Source organism: Acinonyx jubatus, chromosome E3, assembly GCF_027475565.1.
Source record: "Acinonyx jubatus isolate Ajub_Pintada_27869175 chromosome E3, VMU_Ajub_asm_v1.0, whole genome shotgun sequence".
NCBI classification, from domain to species: domain Eukaryota; kingdom Metazoa; phylum Chordata; class Mammalia; order Carnivora; family Felidae; genus Acinonyx; species Acinonyx jubatus.
The window spans coordinates 558126-580782 of NC_069398.1; the positions used below are offsets into that span (position 1 = coordinate 558126).

At 43.2% G+C, this 22657-nt stretch overlaps 1 protein-coding gene across 26 annotated transcripts in view; it reads left to right on the plus strand.

Moving 5' to 3' along the window:
- The window catches only part of RBFOX1 (RNA binding fox-1 homolog 1), a 2045752-nt gene that overhangs the window by 469860 nt on the left and 1553235 nt on the right, over positions 1–22657 (plus strand). For all 26 annotated transcript variants that reach the window (XR_008294525.1, XR_008294524.1, XM_053213105.1 and 23 more), the window contains one exon: positions 14190–14222. Coding sequence is in view for 23 of the 26 variants with exons in the window: in XM_053213105.1 (XP_053069080.1) it covers positions 14190–14222 (33 nt within the window). In the remaining 3 variants the exon portion in view is untranslated. The remainder of the gene's footprint in view (positions 1–14189; positions 14223–22657) is intronic.

Sequence of the window (22657 nt, forward strand, 5' to 3'; positions counted from 1 at the left end):
ACTCTGAACCCAGCCTGGCGATCTGGGCTCTCCATGGCTCCACAATCTCAGTGGCTAATAGGAGATGGGGACTTTCAATTAACTGGTTAAGTAGTCTTATCCCTCTTATCCAGACAAGGGAGGAGGATGCTTGGACTAAGTGTGAGGGATGGAGAAAGGTGGATGAATCTGAGATATGTCTTAGAGGTAATGGGCAGGGGGAGGGTGGAAGAAAAGAGGGTCCACAAAGAAAATGGCACCATGTCGTGGTGCATGTTAAGAACATAGGTCGACTCACTCACTCCAAAGGATGCGAGTAACTTCATTATTTGGAATTATTTAGAGAAAGGAAGAAGAACAAGAATAGCAATTGCTAATACCCCACATTGGCACAAAGCATTGTGCTAGGCTTTTGAACAAAGTAACAGCAGAAGTAGCATTGATGTACAATGACAACAAGCAATATTTGCTCCATCTTTACTCTGTACCAAGAACTATTCTAAATGCTTTATGTTTGTAACCACGTTTACTCCTTAAAGAGCCCTGTATGGTCCCCATTTAACAGATGAGGAAACTGAGGCACAGACAGGGTAAGCTACTTACCCAGCTTACACAGCTTAGTACAGGCCAGGTCTGATATTGAACTCAGGCAGGTGACTCCAATGCCTGATCTCTTTTGTTTTCTTCATCCACCATCTCCCAAGGGTATGAGTTCAGGTTTGAGTCACCAGACATGGAAACAGCCAGTTCAGCCTGGGAAAGAAAGTGACCAAAGATGACTGGCTTTTCAGTGGTTGGGATGACAGGTATGCATCCTGGTTGGAGAATGATACTGGGTGCTTTGCAATGAACTGTTGGAGGCTCACGCGTCCTCTGAGCCAAACCAAGCCATGGCCACCTGGCACTATTCTGTATCTGTGAATCCCAGCTTCCCTTTGCAAAGGGCACCCCCAGCCCACTTCCCCCATTCACATGCATCCTTCATCCCTCCCTTTTGCACACTTTGCTTGTGGACTGAACCTCAAAAATCATCCCAGTAATCCTGGACTCCTGCCAGATTCTATTATGGCAATAACTCCCCTGATAGTTAAATGATTCTGAATTGTGTTCCACACCAGGAATGAGGAATATCGGTGTCCATTCAGGTCAGTGCTAAAGATCATTGCCCAACTGGAAATGAGTTTCTCTTCCCAGGTGCCCAACGGGCACTGTGCCTTAACCTTCAAAGCCAGCAGAGGAGGTGGCTGCCCCTTATGGTGGTGTCACCCTCATCTTCCATTTAGCCTACAGACCTTTAACCAAGAGCCCCCCTACTCTTAATTTTCCTCTGTATGTTGTGGGAGACATTGTTCACTCTGCCAGGGATGTCCTAAAACCTGCCATCCCTGCCAAAGAAGATGAAATACTCAGGGGTCACCATGCAGGACAAGGGAGTAAGAAAAGCAAGCAGTCAACAGCAGGCAATTACCAAGTTCTTCCTTAATCTTGACATTGCAGTGGGCAGAGCAGAGATAAATTATGTCATCTCTGTGCAATCAAAGGTTCTGAGCATTCCTTCATGCTGTCGTTTTCATTTTGGCTCCGTAAGTACTGTGTCCTTTTAAAAAGAGTCATTGAACATGTGTACTCAAAGGTGACAGAGAAACTGTAAGCTTGGGGTTCTGTGTTCAGTGCTCTAAAGGAATTGTTCGTTGCTGGGTGGATTGGTGAGGGAATGAGGCTGGATGTAGTAGCCCAGGTGTAGTTTCTGAATGCTTTGAACATCATGTTTAGAGAGCAGGGCTCTGTAATCAAACCCACCTGAAATGGCCTTTCCACCACTTACTAGCCATACATACCTTTCGGGGATAATTACTTCACCTGGGCATAAGACTCATTCTCTGTGACGAGAATTGAGATAATGTTTAAGAATACTGAGAACGTTTTTTTCCTTAATCCACAGCATAATCCTTAGTCAACTTTTTTATTTCATTATTAACAATATTGTATAGGAAGCTTCCTGGCCTTCCAGAAGCACGTCAGTACGAGTCTCCAAACCTTTGCCCATGCTGCTACTTAGCAAGCCCACCCTCCTTGCCTTAGGTTTATTTCTCAAGAGGTGGAGCGCAGATGGAATTCTTAGGCAGTGAGTACTGGGAGTGTTCTTTGGCTGAAACTGAGCCTCAACTTGACCCACAGGGAGTTCTGGAGTGTGAGTAGCACTAGAGTTTTTGTATCTTGGAGCAAGTGAAACACACTTTTGCATGAATGTACCCATCAGTCATTGACTGCAGGCTGCTCCTGGGGAGAAAGGGGTCAGGGCATACCCTCTCTGGCATCTCTGGACAAAGTGTGGGTCTCCAGAGAAGGTGGCAGCTGTAAGCTTTGGCAGCTAACACTCATAGCCCCTGGGGGATCGATGCAATGGACCATCGAAGCCATCTGGGTGGGGTCCCACCTTTCCTCTCCCAGTGCACGTCCACCCATCCTTCAAGACCTAGCTCTTTATCACGTCCTTTTAAGACCCCTTTCTCTCTTCCTTATATTCTGCCCTTATTCTCTCTGCATCCATAAGCTGTTTCCCTATGGCCACCTTGGTTATAGCACTTACCACACTGCAAGATAATTATATATTTACAAATCAGACCTGCCTCAGCAAAAGAGACCTCTTATGGGATGAGAGAGGACAGCCAATGAGGTGTGAGTTGAATGAGGGCAGTGCAGCGAGGGACTGGGCACACTGAGGTGAGAGATGGAGTCTGAGTGCTTGTGTTTTGTGTCCTGGGGTTGGGCAACTCTAATCTTCTAGCCAGGCATGGGAATTGCCTGGGAATGGCCAGGGGGGATGATGGAAAGTTAAGAGATTGCACAGTTACATTTCCCAAAAGATTGGGGGTGGGAGTAAAACCTGGTGAATATGCTGGGCCTCTGGCCTGTGGTATGGCTTGCCCTGATCCTTGCTTCCTTAGCTTTGGCAGGAAGAGCCCCTGCCCTGATCACCTAACCTAATCACTTACTCTGCAATTGTGCCTGACAACACACAGCCTGCCTTGGGGATTCCCACTGACAGTGGTGTGCCTCATCTGCAGCAACAAGGGCCCCTCCTTAGGGAGAGATGACATTGCAAAGGAGCCCCCAGAAAAGAGAGATCAGCAGCCTGGGCCTGGTCCAGCTTAAGAGAGAGAAAATAGGGATGTAAAGTCATGGGGTGGGCAGCAGAAAGGCAGGGTAGCATTCTGGCTAATGGGTGCTGGGTTTCAAATTCTGGCTCTGAAGCTCACCAGCTGTGTTATCTAGCCTGAGTTCTCTCAGCCTTTGTTTCCATGTCTTTAAAATGGGGATTGTAATGGTATGGAATTTGAAGGTGAGTCGGAGCATCTGATGAGATTCTATAGGGTGTTTGGCCAGGAGCACTAGAACATTTGGGCCATACAATTCTTTGTTGTGGGCACTTATCCTGTGTTGTAGGGTGTTTAGCAGCATTCCTGTCCTCAACCTACTCAGTGACAGTAACCCCTTCCTTTTCTGTGACAACAAAAATGTCTCCAGACATTGCCACATGTCCCTTCAGGGGAAATTATCTCTGGTTGAGAATCTCTGAGCTACTACAGGTAAGGGCCTTAAAATAGAGCCTGGCACATTTTAAACATCCATATATTAGCTATCGGTATCAATATTCTCATTAGTATCCTCATCACCAGTAGTAATAGTACATATGAGGATAATACCAGCCCTCAAATCTCAGTCCTTTAACACAGTTTATTTTTTTTTCTCTTATCTGTTTAATTCAGGTGTCCCTGGTGGTCTGACAACCCTCCACAAGGTGATTCAGGGATCCAGGCTTCTTCCAGCTCACAGTGTTCCCTTCCTCTTAGCCTTAGAGGGCCCCAGAGATATTTAGGAATTCCTGGGTAAATATTCAGAAATGTATTCAGAAATCCCTGGAGAGAGGTGCACTTGCCTCATAAGCTCCTTGGATTGGAAGTGACTTGCAGCAGTGTTGGTCACATTCCATTGATGAGAATGAGTCACATGGCACCGTCTAGTTGCAAGGGAGCCTGGGAAATGTAGTCCCTGGCTGGGCAGCCATTTGCCAGTGAGAATTCCACATGATGGAACAAGAAACATGAATCTTTGGTGGACTTTTATTCATTTCTGTCATTTATTAGCTGAAAGATCTAGTGGTCCTGGTCATTCTTATACCTGCCTTTATGTGGCCCCTTTGCGTTGCCTTGTAGTTTTCATGACCATGTTCTACTCTTCTTGGGTCCAAGAAAGGGACTTGGTTGGCATAGCGCTCTCAGAATCTGTGGGATGGAAGGAGAAAAGGTTGGAAAGAGGCAAGAACCAAACTAGCTCTGGAGTTCACTGGTTCCCTAGGGATCTGGGAATCACCAATCCCTGGGGACGATATCATTAGGAAAAGGAGTTCTTGTAAGGAGGGATATTCTAGCAGAACTGGTTTGGGGAGAACCCCATCATTCATGGGATATATGTACACCAGCCCTTTGTTTCTGCCCTCATGTCACTGATTCAAAAGTTAGGATCTCAGGAGAGAGGGGGACAGTGCTTGGTCATGTGTATGTCCTCGTTGTCCTGGGGGATTGAGAAGAAGCATCCAGCCTCCAGATCCTCAACCTTGTCTGCTCATCAGAGTCCTGGGAGAGCTTTAATGAGTACCATTGGCCAGTACCCTCCCCACATCAACAAAATCAGGATGCCTGGGGCTAGATCCCGGACAAACAGCATTTTGTCCTGCTTTCTGTGACTCCAAACTGCAGTCAGCATTAAGTGTGGAAAGGGCCGCCTCAATTCACCTCCTCAGTGAGACCACACAAGCATAGAGAAGAGGTGATTTCTCAGAATGGAAATTGAGATGTTTTTAAGAAAAGAGAAGAGGGGCGCCTGGGTGGCTCAGTCGGTAGAGCGTTCAACTTCAGCTCAGGTCACGATCTTGCAGTCTGTGAGTTCGAGCCCCGCATCGGGCTCTGGGCTGATGGCTCAAAGCCTGGAGCCTGCTTCCGATTCTGTGTCTCCCTCTCTCTCTGCCCCTCCCCCGTTCATGCTCTGTCTCTCTCTGTGTCTCAAAAATAAATAAACGTTAAAAAAAAAAACATTTAAGAAAAGAGAAGAGATACTGGGAACCAAAAATGACAAGTGTTCATACACCCAGAATGTGCCTTGGGTGTGAATTGCGCCCTGCATTCCCTTCCCCAACATAAAAACATTCAAGATCAGTGTGTGCTTTCCTCAACCTCCACCTATTCCCTTACTCTTGTCCAGGTGTTATGCCCTCTCCCCTCTCTAAGCCTTATATGCATTTTCACAGAGGACAGAGTTAGGGCTTTTTAACCTGAGGGAAAGCATCACCAATTATGGGATTCCAGCCACCATGACCATGAAGAAAGGAGATACCGGGTGGAAAAGGAGGGAGTGAGGAGTCCAGGGATGTTTCCATAGCAATTCAAATTTTACCATAAGGGCTTTGGAAGGAAGGGCTATTACAGCTAGGGTACCACCTGTGCTGCTCTCCATCTGTGGCTGATGGTGAAGAAGGGAAAGGAATGGATTTGGAGTCAGGCCAATCTGAGCTCACATTCCTACCCTGACTCTTAATTGCTACATTGTCTGGAAAAGTTTCCTGACTTATCTGGGCTCTTAGGTCCTACAACATTGCTGAAAGGGTGATAATAACCCCCACCCAGCAGGCTTTGAAGACTGAATGAGGGAGTATAAACAAAACTCACAGCACAGTGCCTGATACGTGAAGTGTAATACAAAACCAGTGTTAGGTCTGTCATTGTGCCATTTCGAATCACATAGCCTAGATCCTCTGTAGAATCACTAATCCCTGGGGGAAGATATTATTAGGAAAAGGGTAGAATATTTGAAAGTTTTGAAAGGATTGGCAGGAACTAGTTGGCGTCTAAATAATAACTTTGTGTAATTTTTTTTTTTTTACTGGAGAAAACTTGGAAAACACCAGAGAGAAAGAAGAAAATGAAATATCCAGTTTTACCTCCCAAAGAAAAACACTGCTAATTATTTTTGGGGAAATAATTATGAAAATTTCCCACATTTCTCTTATTCGTGTTTTAACATAATTGACATCATGGGGTATATGTCATTTACATTCTGGTTTTTTTTCCTTAATATATAAGCACTTTCCCGTGTTATTTCAAACTTTGCTTAAGCATCACTTCAACAGGAATACAGTAGTCCCTGAAAAGGGGATGACTCACTAAGGTGAGTCAATCCCCTGTTGTTAGGTACCTAGGTAGTTGCCATCACACAAATGTTACAAAGCATTCTTTTGTGCCACAAACTTTTGCTGTATTTCCAATGTGTGATTAGGAGAGATTCCCAGGAGCCAAGAGCTATTGGGTCAAAGAGAAAGAAGAGTTTTAAAAGATCTTTATCTATATTTCCAGATTTCTGAGCTAAATTTGAAAACAGACCCAAATTAGCCTTTTTAAACTTTGTAGCCTGACCTCAGAAAGCAACAGGGGCTCTCTGCAAGAGACACAGATGGCAGCAGCTTACCCCCAAAGATTATAGGATCTGGTGGGAATGGGCTCAGGAAGCCCCAGCATCCTCTCCTGACACCAGCCCAGCCTCTTATGTGCCTCATAATTAAGCTTCAGATAATGTTTGCAATCTCTCAGTGTTTTCCAGCACATGTCAGGGTGACTGATGGGCTCGTCACAGCTCAGACAGCCATCATCGTAGTGCTGTAACTACTTTAACCTTCTTAACACACTAACTTCAAGGGCAAACCAAGGGCAGAGATTTGTCAGCCCCTTCCTGCTCAGCCTCCCTACCATGGATGGTCTTTTCCTTTCCTCTCCCTGCCCTCCATCCTCTTACTGCTCTCAATATCATCCACAAGATAGACCTAAGGCAGTTGTTTAACACCATAAGTAAAACTATTCTTAGGTTACAAGCTGCCAGAATTTTGAAGCAAGTGCATGTAAATATTTCATTTCTGACACTGAAAGTTATTAAGAGAAACCTTGTGCATTTTCTAGAAGAATTTTAAGAGACGTTTATTCATTGGGCATGTCTGGAGCCTGTGGAATTTGTTTGGGGGGGGTGTTGAATATCATCTGTGAATGGGTTCTTTCCTTTTTTACACTCACATTTGAAAATCTGGGCTGAGTTATGGTGCCTCAGTGGCTGGAACAAAGTCCTGGGCTAGAAGGGAAGAGAGGGATGGCAGGGAGAGAGGAAGCTGCTTGCTTTCAAAAATACCCCTTTGGGTAGTCTGTTCAACGGCTGTTCCATGAAGTGCAGTGAAGTTTAAAATACCAGGTGTTAGGATTGCTGCTGTTACAGTTGCTCTACCAAACTCATCGAAATGACAGCCGTCTTATCTCCAATTCCAACTCCATACCAGACATACCCATGAATCTGCACCAAAAAAGGCAGTAAGATAGAGTTTTGTGTCCATTTTGTGAATGAGGAAACTGAGACTCAAAGAAGTGAAGTTACTTTCCCTTGGCCATGCACACAGATTGTAAATGGTAGAGCAAGGATTTACAAAGCCCAGGGATTTCTGATTCCAGAGCAACCCGTATACATTTTGCCAGCTGGAAATCAAATTGAGCTCACCGAACATCTTCACTTGACAGTAAATCTGGAGTATTGCATGTATAAATGCACAACGAACAGCACAGTGCATGTGGTTCTGTGAAAGGAATGATAAACCCACCATTTACTATGTGCCAGGGACCGTGTCAAGGGCTTTGAATGTATGTTTTTGGTTAATTCTTAAAATGATCTTACAAAAACACATTTTCTATTTTGTAAGTGTACAATTACAGGTTTGGAGAGGATAAGTACCTTTTCTTGTGATCATCTGTTGTTGTGTGTCAAAGTATCCTAAAACCTAGTGGCTCAAAACAGCATCCATTTATTATAGCTCAAGATTTTTTGAGTCTGAAATCCAGGCATGGTGTGCCAGACATGAATTGACTGAAATTTCTTGGTGGCATTCATCTGCCAGATGGATAGCTTGGAGGGTCCAAGATGGCCTCTCTTATGTGGCTGGCACTTTGGCCAGGGAGGCTGGAAGTTTAGGCTTACCTGGGACTCTCCATCACAGTGTCTCAATGTGGCTTCTCCCAGGGGCCTCCGGGTAGTTGAACCTCTGACATGGCATCTGGGGGCACTCAGAGAGGGTTGCCATGGATACTAGCGGAAGATGTCAGTCTTTTATGGCTGAGCCCAGAACTGAAATAACATCCCTTCTGCTCTAATCTGTGGGTCAAGGTAGTTTTAGAGCCCACTCATATTCATGGGTTGGGAACAAAGACCCCACCTCTCAGTGGAAGAAGTACCCAAGAACATTTGGCCAGTTTCAATCACTACATGTGCCCAAGATGACATATCTGGAAAGTGGTGGAAATAGGTATTGAACTTGACTCTACAACCAGCCTTAGAGTCCCTAGCATCCAGAGAATATGACCATTGCAGGTAGAGATGCCAGTGTTTACTATTTAAGAGATAACATAAAACCAACACCACCATGGGGAAGAGTTTCTCTCTTCCCAGTTTACTGAGAAGTAAACTCTCAGATGAAGGAAGTGACCTCACTGCCACTCAGCTGCTGAGTGGCAGGAGCCCCATTTGTCTTATTTCACAGCCCAAGCATGTTTCTGCTTCATTACTCTTTGATGATAGCACCTGAAGGTATTCTGTGTACACCAGTGAAAACAACCCAGAGACTCAGTGAGTTCAAGTAAAGAGTTGACTCAATTTGGTGAAGAATTCAAAACCTGTTGCTGGCCCCATTGGTCAAGGTGACTGAAATGTTTCCTGTTATCCCAGAATAGATCCTTAAGATCATATCTGAATACAAAGGAGTGCTGAGCATCTCTTATATTTGAGAGAGGGCCAAACACAAGGGCTGAGATACCTCCTCAGGTCTCTTTCAGAGGAACAAGCTAGGTCTGCTATAGATACAGAAGGTCAGAGGATTCTAAGGAGAGAGAGAATGATCAGTGTCAACTTGGAGAAAAGCTGAATTCTGAGGGGATCTTTTGTAGATATTGGGGAGTGAGCAGTAAGACTGTGTGCTCATGCAGCTTCTTTGCTGATGGTCCCTTTCTGCTTATTCAAGCAGAGGGAGAAAATAAGAGAGTGGGTATGAAGGACGGGAACAGCTTCAGTCTCAGCTTTGGTCTCATGAACCAACCATTTAGTTTCCTCAGTGTCAAGAGGATACCACAGAAGATCAGGGTTTGAGACATCTGGCTTGTTCACCCAAGAGGACCAGCTGCAAAGTGAGGGGAACTTAGCACCAAGAGACTGAATTATGCTGACAGAATTAATCATGAGGAGAAATTGGAAGAGATTGGACAGAAGTGGATTTTCTATCAGGGAACCATGCAGAGAGGTCTTGAGCAAGGCAGTGATGCAGTGAAGAGGTGTGGCCAGGCCTGCTGGCTCTGCTGTCCATATTCTCCTCTTTGACATACAGATGACGACATGTCCACACCCCCTTGCCATTGTATATGGCCACTTGACTGAGCTCTAGCCAGTAGAATGTGGGCTGCAATGCCTGACATTTTTGGGTCTGGTTCCTAAAGACCACCATTTTGTTCCTCCATATGTTTTCCTCCTCCTGGATGGCTAGTATGAAGATGACCATAGTGACCATGGAAGCCACATATTAAAGATGCAGAGCCTCTTTCAGCCTGAATCCCTGGATGGTTATGTGGAGGAGAGCTGGCCTGTAATGTTCTTCCACCTGAGACTATTACGTGGGCAAGAAACGAATACCCATTGTGTTGAACCATTACACATTTGGTTCTATCTGTTGCTGCAGCTTCCGTGTCCCTAGCAAATATACGAGGCCTGCACCCATAATTTCCCCCAAAAAATCCATTGTGCTCCCATGAAGGTATAGAGAATCCTAGAGACCTGGGTTCAGTTCACTGCTGTACCAGAAAAGTAATTTGACTTATTTGGTCCTTTTCTAGATTCATTTAAAGTGAGCTCTATGCGTTGAATCAGCTAATAAATTATTTTGTGTCCTTAAGCTATTTAGAGTTGTTTCTATCCCATGCTATCAAAAAAGGCCTACCACTATCCTTGCAAAAGTAATAGAGTGGTACCCCAAAATGTTCAGCACAGAAGGTTGAATAGTTTGGAACAACAGAATCCCAGATGGTATTTGGGTATCTCAGACTCAGGTGCTTAGGAGACTAAGTGGGTATGCCTGAACAGTGATCTTCCCTCAATCAATTAACTGAGTCCTGCTATCTACTCATCTGTGGGAAGACCTCGGAGGGAATCCATTATCTACATTGTGTGGGCATAATCCGTATATGGGTTTTGAAGACAGTTTTGAAGTCTGATCTGTGTTCAAACCCTGCCTCTGACATTCTATAGTGTGGAAGGGAGCTTAGCATTCCAACCTCAGCTTCCCTGTCTGAAAATGTAGCAGGAGAGCCTGCTGCTAGAGTTGAGGTGAGGATCTCGAGGTAATCATGTATGTCAAGTTCCTAGCACAAGCAAGGAGGAAACCCTTAACATCAGCCTTTGCAATTTCAAACACTTACAGAGAAATGGAAGAAGAGGAAGGAAATGATTAAAGGATGGGAAATGGCTGGAACAAAGCTTTAAGGAGTGTCCTGCCGGGAGTTTCCAGCAAGCCTTCTGTGCCTTGTTAGGGTGCACTGAATGGCTCACCTCAAACATGGCTCTAATCATATCAGGCCCCGCTGGAAACCCTCTGATGGCTGCTGCTGACAAGATAAAAGCCAAAAGCCTTCACCTGGCACTTACAGCCCCTACAGATGAGCCTCATTCATCCAGCTGGCTTCTGCAGTCCATTCTAGGTGCCTGACATACCACAGCAGATCACAGACGGGCCCCTAGGTCTGTGGGTGCCACATTCCTGGATAAGCCCTGAGCTATGTGTGTTAGAAGTGAATCTAACATAATTAGGACTGTAAAATCAACCTCCCCTCAGTGTAGTATCTAGAGGGTTCCAATAACTTTCACCATTTGCTTCTTCTCTACTTACCTGATAGGTGGAATTATAAATCCTAAGTACTATTTGTCTCCATTTGGCCAAAAGCCACACCACTCCCTATCAATGACCACATGACCCAGTTCCTACTTTGTCATATGAATGGTGGAGAGAGTTGGGTTTAGTTCACTCTTCAGTGAGAACAAGAAACTCAGCATATTTCTGAAGTCTTATTAATATTGAGGCACCATAAAGCTTTATTTTTATCCTATTTTATTTTTTTAATTTGTTTAATGTTTATTTTTGAGAGAGAGGGAGTGAGTGCGAGTGGGGAAGGGGCAGAGAGAGAGAGGGAGACACAGAATCTGAAGCAGACTCTGGGCTTTGAGTTGTCAGCCCAGAAGCCGATGTGGGGCTCAAACTCAGGAACCGTGAGATCATGACCTGAGCTGAAGTCAGAGGCTTAACTGACTGAGCCACCCAGGCACCCCAATTTTTTATCCTATCTTAAATTTATGTTTATTTTGACAAGTAATATCTGGGTACACTCTCACTGAAAAAATTTCAAACAATTTGGAAAAAGAAAGTTCCCCACAACTTTTTTCAACCCATCAATTATCAGTCAAGTTCCAGTTTCTTCCTCAGAGGTAGACCTTTGTTAGCTTAATGAGTATTCCTCCTAGACATTTTTCAGACATATATCTATGTGCAGGGAGGCAGGGAGGAGATGAGGAATGTATAATGCATGTAGACTTGAGGGTTTTTTTTAGAGATTGGTACAATTTTGTGTCCTGTTCCCCATCTTTTCTTTTTCATTAATAGCATGTGCTGTCCAGTTTTTCATGTCAGAACACTACAAGTAACATAATATTCTGTGTGTAATATTTTACAATATGGATGTACCATAATTGGTTTGGCTTAGAGGATCATAAATTTGGAGTCCCCAACAGCTACATCCAGACTACATATGTGCTTTGTTTGGCCAGAACCATAGCTACCCTGTTTTAAATTAAATCCAATGGATTCAGGTAGAGTAGGCAATCTCTGATTTCCACACAGGCCCCACCATTCCCTATTATCTTACAGGAAGCCCACTTTATACATTTTGATTACTTCCCTGACCCCTGCAGGCATTTGAGTATTCAAACTCAGTGTTTTAGTCATTCTTTCATTTGTGGATGTTTAAAATTTTTTAGAAACGTATTGTTATCTTGAACAATGCTGCAATCAATAGCCATATCGATGCCTCCCTCTATATATTTACCTAAGGTAGATGTAAGAATTGGATTTGCACAAAATCAGGAGACACACAGGTTAGGAGACCCACACTAAAATTATAAAGTGGAGAAAATCCAGGTCAGCTGAGAACTGTGTGGTCCAAGTGCTCCGTGAAGCATGGAGAGAGGCATACTGCTTAAGACCTGTAGCTGCTAAATATCATGCTCCCCTTTCATATTCCCACTGGTTTTTAGCAGGGAAATGCATGTCTCTGCAGGTGTACACACACATACACGCACACACACACACACACACGAGATTGTGTAGCATCCAGAGCATCTGTGGCCAATTGCTTGGGAATCAGCCCTTCTCCCAGCCTCAGTTCTGAAAGGGCTCCAGAGCAGAGGCCAGGAGCAGAGAGGCTCTGAGCTCTGACATTGATTACACCTTGGAGCGTTTCTCCAGGCCTGGCCCCTGGATTCATGGTTTGGCAAGCTTCAGGCCGTGGCTAATGGACTCTCTTGGCTGAGGTCATTTGAAGGCTGGCCTCCCATTTAGGAGGCTAATGATGCGTGAAGCTGCCCACTGGGCAGCAAGTAGCTCTGTCTGAGCTACTTCTGGGCCTAATGTTTAGATGAGGGCTAGACTTGATACCTTGAGGTGAGCATGGGAGACGTGCTGCTGGGAGCTGGGCCAGTATGAGCTACAGGGACTGGTCAGCTAATTTAGGAAGACATATATTCCTAAGCATTTTGTTGGAGTCACAACTGTGAGCTAGTATTGATCAGTATCTTAGTGTGGGCTGCCATAACAAAATACCATAGCCTGGGTGGATTAAACAAAAGAAAAATTTATTTCTCACAGTTCTGGAGACTGGAAGTCCAAGGTCAAGGTACCAGCAGAGTTGGTGTCTGGTGAAGGCTGTCTCCTTGGGTTACAAATGGCCTCCTCCTTTTTCTGTCCTCATATAGCCTTTCCTTAGTACATACAGGTGGAAAGAGAGAGGAAGGAAAGGGAAGCCAGTTCTTGGTGTCTCTTCTGATAAAGATACTAACGCCATCAAGAGGACCCAACCCTCGTGACCTCATCTAAATTGAATTACCACCCAAAGGCCCCATCCCCAACTATCATCACATAGGAGGGTTAGAGCTTCATGAGTTTTAGAGTGACATAATTCGGACCATAGCTGTCTGGTAGGAAAATATGGCTGAGTTTGGTCAAGTCAACCTTGGATATGAGATAGAAAGTTTCAAGATAGAAAGCAGAAAAAAAAAATCCTGTGTGCCCCTGGAGAGGAGACCCTTATAGGCTTATATGAACAATGGTGGGTGGTGTCGGAATCAAATCCTTTGGTAGAGAATGGGCTGTGGGTAGGACCCTGAAAGTCCATATGATGTTATCTTGGGTTTTAATTTAATTTCCCCTACTTAATAACATTCTGGGCTTGGAAAAATTAACTTTTTAAAAATCTCATGTTATCATCTATGAAATGGGAATAATAAAAGTTGTCCTGGAGATTAAATGAGGCAGACAATAAATGTGAAGTTGGCACAATGCTTTATTTTACAATATTTTGAGGTATTTTGAAAACAGAAAACTATATTTGCTGTAGTTTGTAGTTTTACTTTCCCATAGCACCGATTTGAAACTTTAAGCAAAAAACAAACAAACAAAAAAAAAACCCTCAAAAATGTCTTCAATGCCTTTGCCTTTTCAATGTTCATTTAATCATTATCAGTGCACGGGCATTGCACACAGCCCTCCCCCTTTTTTTTTCTGGCAAGATGGTTATAATGTGTTGAAAATATTAATTATCTTCTTCACCTTATACACAGGACTGGAAAAACAAATCTTGTTGCTGTGCTTGGTAGAAGAAAAAGTCCCTTTGTGTGTGTGTGTGTGTGTGTGTGTGTCGCACTCATTGTCCCCTTGGGTCATAACAAATTATTGATGCCAGTTCCTTTAAAAAGACAATTAATCCAGTTACCTTCTTGTTGAATCAATACTAATGTCTTTTTTTTTCTTTAACTTTCAGGTTTCGACAAGCCTGGCTGCCAGCAAAGCTGAGGTAGGAAATGTGGTTTTGCTATCTCTTTGGAGGACATTTTGATGTGGTTTTCTTCTGTGATGCAGTGAAATAGGTATCCTAGCTGTGATCTGCTCTGTGCAGTCTCCTGTTTGTTTGGATGGGGTGTTGTTAATTGGCTAGTTTCCGTGGTGCTGTGTTTGGGGTTGAAGAGGTATGCGCTGAGTAGTCCTGTAAAGGTGGTTTGTGGTTTCAAAGTCAGGTGTCCTGTTTGATTCTGTCTTGGTGACTTCAGAGTCTGTCTGTATGTACACATTATGATTCCAGCTCCATTAAGATAAGCCCTTGCTTTGGCAGCGAGACCTCCTTCTGTCTCTGTGCTCTTCTCCCATTTCCTCTCTCCTCTTTCTCTCCCTACTCATCCTCTGAGGCACCAAGGGAACTGTGGCTGGTGCTGGTAAGTGATAAAAAAAAGATACTGGTCAGAGGTCACCAGCAAGATGACCATCATTGGGACTTATGTATGTGATGTCATTTAATGAGTATCTCCAAAATATATCCAGTGCCACAGGGCACTCAGGCTCCTAATCCCAAGTTATTGTGTGGGTAAAACAAGAAACATTGACCTCAGCTCAGGAGCCTGGGTTCTTTGTGGCCTTGTGCATCACTGTAACTTCTGAGACTCACCCTCCTGGTGTGCCCAATGAGGATAATAACATCACCTTTGGATCCATAACTTGGGTGTGGAGGCAGATTCTGTCATGGTTCTACAAAATGTAAGGGGAGACCATTGTCAAATATGGAAGTCCCAGGTGAATATCTGCATCCTTGGATGCAATAGTTTGGTGTGCAAAAGTTTTCCAGAACTGATGTGCATTGGTGGTGTAAATGTTACTTTGGATGCCTAGTGAGGCAGATATTTGGTAAGCAGATCATTTGGAGGGTAATGGAGTGGGAAACAAAAGGAAGGGGTGGAAGTAAGGAGCCACTAGTATCACCTGCTTTCCATGATCTTGTGACCAATGACTCAAGCCAGTCATTTACCTCCCCAAACTTAGTTTCCTTGTTTTCAGAATGAGAATGATAATACACATCACATGAGGTTTTTGAGAGCATTAAAATGGCATTGGCAGTGTTTACTCTTTTAGTCTGCTGTAACTAGAAATCTACTTTTTGTGTATTCAGCATGAATATATGTAAGGCTTTACACGTATCATCTTATAAAATCCTTATGAAATCTTGTGATGTACACACTATTATAATCTTTATTTTACAGAGGATTAAATGCAGTCTCAGAAAACACAGTAGCTTTCCCAGTCATTCAACTAGTGAGTGATAGAGCCAGGATTCAAGGTGGGGTACAAAGTATTGGCTCTTAACTGCCATGCTATGTGTCTTTGTTCAGGCTGCTGTAACGTGATCACATAGAATGGGTGGTTTAAACAGCAGGAACTAATTTCTCACAGTTATGAAGGTTGGGAAATCCAAGGTCAAAGTGCTGGCAGATCTGATGTCTGGTGAGGATGCTCTTCCTGGTTTGCAAGATAGCCACCTACTGGTTGTATCCTTGTGTGGCCAGAGAGCAGAGAGAGGAAGCAAGCTCTTCTGTCTCTTCTTAGAAGGGCACTAATCCCATTCATAAGGGCTTCACCCTTATGATCTGATCACTCACAAAGGCCCCACCTCCTAATACCATTGCACTGGAGGTTAGGATTTTAACCTATGAATTTTGGGAGGACACAAACATAAAATTCCCCAACACTACATAAACCTGGTGCATAGTGGGTGTTCAGTAAATGTTAGCAATGTCCATCCTTAAGGGCCAGTCCTGCTTTCTAGATCATACCCGAATGCCTGTCCAGCCTCTCTGGTCAGCACCACGGACAGCTGCCTGTTTCTTGTGACCTTCTGTCTTGCGTTCCCTTAAAGGGTCTCACATTTGTGTCCCATTTGGCGATTTAAAACAAACAACAATAAAAACACCTTTACATATGTTATCCTTTTTCAATTTCACAGAAACGGCATATGGGAAGATATTGTTCCTGCCATTTTCAGATTTAAAAATGAAGTTTTAATGATCTGGTAATTCCATGCCTACTTGTGTACCCAAGAGAAATGAACGCTTATGCCCAGCAAAAAATGTCCACAGGAATTTTATCATAGTCAAAAACTGTAAACAAACCACATGTCCATTAATAGGACAATAGATAAATAAACTGTGGTATATCCATGCAATGAGTACAAGACAGCAATGAAAAAGAATTTTTATATATCTATGAAACAGCAATCTCAGAAACATGTTGAGTGAAAAAAATGAGAATGACAGATTACACTGTGATTTTATTAACATGCGTTTAAAACCAGCACTCCTCTCTGGTGATAAAAGTTAACAATAGTAGTTACCTCTTGGAGGTGCTGACTGAGCAGAGGCTCAAGAGAAGTTCTTGGGATGATAGAGAGACTCATCACCATTACCTGGATGTGGTTACACAGGTAACCAGCACATGTAGAATTTATAGAGCGCCATGTTAAAATTAGGCACTTTATAGTATGAAATTTGTATACCAAGAGGAGGAGGAAGAGGAGGAGAAAGGAAAGGAAAGGAAAGAAAATACAAACATTAAAAATATAAAACAGGATAATGAAAAAAAAAAGGATGATCAGGTGGAAAAGGTGGTATAAAAGTGTAGGAATGCTCAACATATAGACAAAACTGTAGATCAAAAAAAGCCGAAATTCACTCACTCATCCCTTGCTTCCTTCCTTCATTTTTGCTCCAGATTCTATTTCCCAGATGGAACAGGTTTTAAAAAACACACGAAACTTTTTCTTTCTCCTAACCATTGTTTCTAAGACTAAATTGTAATAGCTGTAACCTGATCATATTTTTTGCACTGCTGCAGGGAGGTAACCTTTTATTAATTGAATTTCTAATGGCAATTCATCAAAGCGAGCGATCACCGTTATTTAATGCATGATCCATATTCATGGCATGTTCTGTTAGGTAAATAATAGTGGCTCTGGGAAGGTGCTTCTGTGAGGTCTTTTCCTTCTCAAATGACTTTCTTTTTTCCTAAGTACAAACAGTTGTAATTTAAGCAGAACAAACCCCACCTGTGGAGGAGTCATTGGTTAAAGGGAGACAAGAAGAATTACAAACCCACAGAATCAGTGAGAATGAATGGCTTTGCCAGTTCCCTTTCTCTCTACAGATTGACAGTGAATATGTGAATAACGTTTGCTAAATCTGGACTTTGAAAACATGACAGCAAGCTGTTTGTGCCAATAATTTTTCATGGCATATGCCACCCCTCCCCGCACCACACACAGTTTTAATAAGATGGCACATGGACTATTGAGAAATGTTAAAACCCTGCAGAGGAAAGAGCTTTATCTTCTGACCAAATTCTGCCCAGCAATGTTTATGACAGCTGAAGAATTTATCTTAAATTCCCTCTGCTAGCCGCAAAGCACATGGCCCTTTGTCTCTGAGCAGCCTGTAAGAACCAAACTAAGATGTCACATACATAATATAACAGATAAATGGCCCAATTTCCATGTCCACATGATGAATGGAATGCAAGTTCAGCACACACATATTTGCACATTAATTGGCCCTGCATGGTTCCATTTTGTTCCTAAGTTGCTACTGTATGTCTCGTGGTCTCCTTCCCCTTCAGAATCATTAAGCTTGTTTTATCGCACAAATGCATACACATTTCCCCCCTATTTATCGTCACGCAGCTTGCCCTGCTGAGAGAGAACCAAGTAACCTGGGCATAGCCATCGGATTGCAAATGCCTACATCTGAGTTCTCTCCACCACCAACTGCACATTAACACAAAGATCTGACACCCAGCCCCACAGTTGGTTATGCTGACAGGCAAACAAAGGAGGTTGCAAGCGAGGATGTTTGGAAAAAAAATCATTTCTATTCAGTTAGCAGTTGGTTTCTTGCCTCACCTTAATAATTTCCTGTTGATAGTTTAATGGCAATATAAACCCAGTGGAGGGCCTCAATTTTGATAAATTGGCCTGCTCCTATTTCATGGCAAAGGAACCGGACTGAGATTGATTGATATTATAGTTTTGCCATCCCAAATAATTGCAGTGGCCAACAGTGCAGGTGGTAAAGCCCAGGGGCCTTCAGGAAACGTAGGTAGAACCTCCCTCCCACTAATCCTTTTTTCCTTCCAGAAGGAAACTTTATCCCAGGCCAAGGAATCATTTATTTCTCCTGTCTCAACCCTGAGTCTCAGGGCTTCAGAGCCCTGTAAGCGCTCTGGCCCGTGTGGGGAGAAACCAGTACTTCTGAGTTTCTTTGTGGGCAAAAGATCAATCCTGGCCATTTCAGGTCACCTGAGAAGCCAGAATATGTTATAAAGAAAAGCTGAGCTATTGCATGGACAAGGTTACAGTGCAAAGAACGCGAGCGTTGAAGTCTCTTCGATGATGTATGAATCATGAGTCCACATCTTACAAGTCAGGTGCCTATGGGCAAGTCACTTGCCTGCCAAATAAGTTTCTCATCATTAAATTGGGGAAAATTAAACCACCCCAAAGGTTGGTTTGAATTTTAGAGCTTGATAATCTATATGCATTGCCTAAGATAGTACCTGTCACAAAATAAATATTCAGCATTTATTATTTTATTTCCTCACACAACTCCTGTCTTTTATCTATTGTATAAAGCAAGACAGTATACAAATAAGCTCATTCAAAATTTACTTTGAGACCTGTAACTTTGAAAACTTGCTGTGAAGGTTTTGTACCATGGCTGACCCAGACCCTAGCCAGGCAGAAGTTTAGTTACATGGCTTAATTCATATTAGAGTTCATGGCTCCTTTCTCTCTACCAAAAACAAGATCCACTTGAAGATTAGCAACTTTCCAATGGGCACTCTTGGCCTTGTCTGATTTTACCTAATTACACTTTGATAGTCCTCCCTGTCCTTGAAGCCAGCTTAAAACAATATTTTACAGAACCTTAACAATCACCTGGCTTTAATTCAAGGGCCTAGAATTCTCAGTTGGAGATATTGTTGGCATGTTTTTAATTTGATGGATATTTAACTGACAGCATTTATATACTAGGCACAGCACTAGGCACTGGACACATATAGAACTTTGATGTGCAGTCACACCCGCAAAGAAGACATGTTCCAAAGTGGGGTGGGAGGGTTATATTATAAATCCTATGGTCTCCATTGTTTTATGAGCACCAGAGTATTCACAAGAGTGAAACTCTCTCCTTAAGCTGTACTGCATATTTGGGAAGTTTTGAATCTGAGTTCAAATGTCAGTGAGTTAGATAGGAGCGAGGTATCTATGGAGGCTTCCCATATAAAGACTGGAGCCTTGAAAAGTAAATTAGGTCATCATCTAGTAAAGAAAAGTGGAGAACATGAGAAAAGGTACAGATGGGAAAGAGTTCGCATGGTCAAGGAATGAGCATTAAAGGGAGTGTGGGAGCAGCAAAGGAGAGTGGAAGTGATCATAGTGAACATGCAGAAACCAAGGCCAAGTATCCTCACGCAAGTCAAAGAGGAAGAGGTTACACGGAAGAGGTGAGGGTACTGAATAATTCACTAAGGTCAAGGGGAGTGAGCACTGGACTGATGGCACTGGGTTTGGCAAGTATACAATCCTCAGTGTTCTCAACAACAACCTTCCCATTGTAGGTCGTGGAAATAGAAGTTAGATTTGGTGGCTTAAGGAATAGATGGAAAGAGAAGACACATAAGCACAATATACACCAGCCTTTCAAGGGCCAATTGACTGAGCCAAGCGAATGATAGCCTCTTTGATGTGAAGGAATTTTGAAGATGGCAGAGGCTTGGGTGTTTTATAGCCCTGGAGGACAGGCCTCAGAGGTTATGAGGATAGGATCAGAGCATAGATGGGGTTTACCCACTGATGGTGACCAAAGTATCCCTGAGGGTATGTGCTTGGATCTCCATTGTGTCACCAGGGCTCAGCACCTGTGCCAGAGAACTATGGCATTAATGGGACTGAAAAAAGGACATTTTTCCTCTGTGCCATTGAAAAACAGAAAACGGAGAGTAAGTATGGATAAATTTGAAGGAAGAGAAATTGAAAGATGTTATGCCTGGAAGCTTTCATTGTCCCAGTGAATAGTAGGGGGAAATTTATGTGCTGAGAATAAGGGGAGCAGAGGTAAAATTGGTGGTTAAAGAGGAAAGATAAGCAGAAGGAGGGAACATGATGGTGGGAGGCTGATTGATTAGGGAGTTCTGTCTGGCAAATCAGCATGGGTAAGCATCTGAGCAGGAAGAGGAACAGGAACTGCCAGCAGCAGTACTGAGCACCGTGGCTGTCATTCACTACGTGCGTAGCGAGTGCCAAGCACTGTGTTGTCTTCCCAACAGTCTTTAAAATGCATGTCACTGTCTACGTTGTACGGAGAAGGAAACCAACACTGAGCAGTGGTGTAGGCTGACCAAACTTAACCAAAGAATTAAACAACAGGGCCAGTGTGTGAATCAGTCTGTCTCACTGCAATGCTGGGATTGCTTCCATTGTGAACATAACTGTTGTGAGGATGTAGTGTGGAGTTCAAACCCCGGCTCCGTCATTTCTTATCTCTAGTCCCTGCTAGCGGCAAAACTCAGCGAAATTACTTAACCTTTGCATGTTTCATTTGTCTTCTCCATAGAATGAAGATAATTAAAGAATGAACCTTATAGCTTTTTTGTGAAGGTGAAAAGGCATAATATAGGGTATGGAAGGCAATTACCATATTACCTAATGCATAAATAGCTCTTAATATATTCCAGTCATCATAGTTGTTTTTATTAGTATCATTGGGAGCTCATTCTAAGCCACAATAGGAAATAGCAGAGGAGCCAGCTAGAACCAGTTTGTAGCCTCTAAACCAAATGGAAGCATTAGTTCCAAAGCCTTCCAAAAATACCTTACTCCATGGAAATTAATTAAGGTTCCTGGAAAAGGTGAGCAATTAAAAAATTCTCTTTCCATTAGTTTTATCAGAAAAAAAAATGGGTGTGAGTTTTTGAGGATGAGTTAGAAGGATCTCATTATTTGCATGTTGCAGTGAGTTAATGAAGAAAAGTAAGTAACCAAAGGGGAAAAAAAGCACATTTTATAGACCTTATATTATTAATTTAGCCCTTACAAGAACCCTATGAAGTAAATAAAATTACTGTTTTCCTGTTTTACAGATGAGCAAACTGAGGCTCAAGGTAGTTAGTTAAATGAGTCACAGAGGTAGCAGGAGGAGGATCAGGAATCACATCCATGACTGTTAGCTGAGGTGACAAGGAGGGGAAGGAGGGGAAGGTAGCAGTTACCTCTCATCTCTTGGAAGCAAAGTTTGGGCTTTTCAACTCTTGAGAGAAAAATCCAGTCTCTCCTCTTCTGAATTTTCTCTTCTTGCAAGCTTTCACAGCCGCAGCTCAACCAACCTCATTGACTCTGTTTTAAGATTTTGTGAGTGTTCTGTGATCACAAAACTCATTCCCACACCATGAATTATTTCGTACAGTTTTGACACCATTTATTTCCATAGCATTATACATTCCAACCTTCTGACTGTTTAAGATCAAAAGATGTGCTCCAGGCTCACATTTCACTCTCACTCTCAGATGCAATCCACTAAATTGGACTGAACAGTGGAGGCTCCAGCCTGTCATAGTCTGTAATGTTGCATAATTCCAAGGGCTCAGCATGTTTTATCAATGGTGAAGAAGAAATGGACTTAGCCACAGTGGGAGGGCTTCTGTGGAGGAGATAGGAGAAGGCTTGGAAATAGCAGCTGAAGGGCAGTGTTGGGATGTTCAGAAGCACCCCAGGGCGGTAGGGAGTTCCACTGGTTGACTGTGGAAACGAAGGGCAAGGGCAAAGATTAACAAAGGGTCATTGATGAAGGAGGAGGTCCAAGTAGGCAACTACTTGGGTGTCTGGAACTGAGCAGACTTTGTATACATTAGCAGATGGACCTCTTTGGGGTCCATGCATTAAGTCAACAGACTTAAAGAGCATCTACTATTCTATAGCTATACCTTTAAACCCTGGTCACTTAAAATCAGTAAGACATTTTCCTGCCCTGAAAGAGCCTGTAATCAAGTTTAATATGTGGATGGGTGAACAGATGTTTTTAGCAAAGTTCTAAAGTAGAGCAGGGATCACGGAGAGAGTGAACACCTACATGGGATGATCAAGTCTCCTGGGACTCTCGAGGGACTTCCAGAAGAGGTGAGGCTTCCTTCCCCACCCATCCATGTGCCCTAGCTCTAAGATCATAATGAGGTATTGAAGACTCTATACCTGGGTACCACACTCTATGGCATATTTCATTAATCTGGAACAAGTCTGAGAAGCAGCAAAGAGACTGCTCTGGGTTGACTATGTATGTGAGTAAGAGGAGAATTGGAAAGTCAGTTGGACATGTAGATTGGCATGTGATAATGGGACATTGGAAGGGACTCTTCATGATG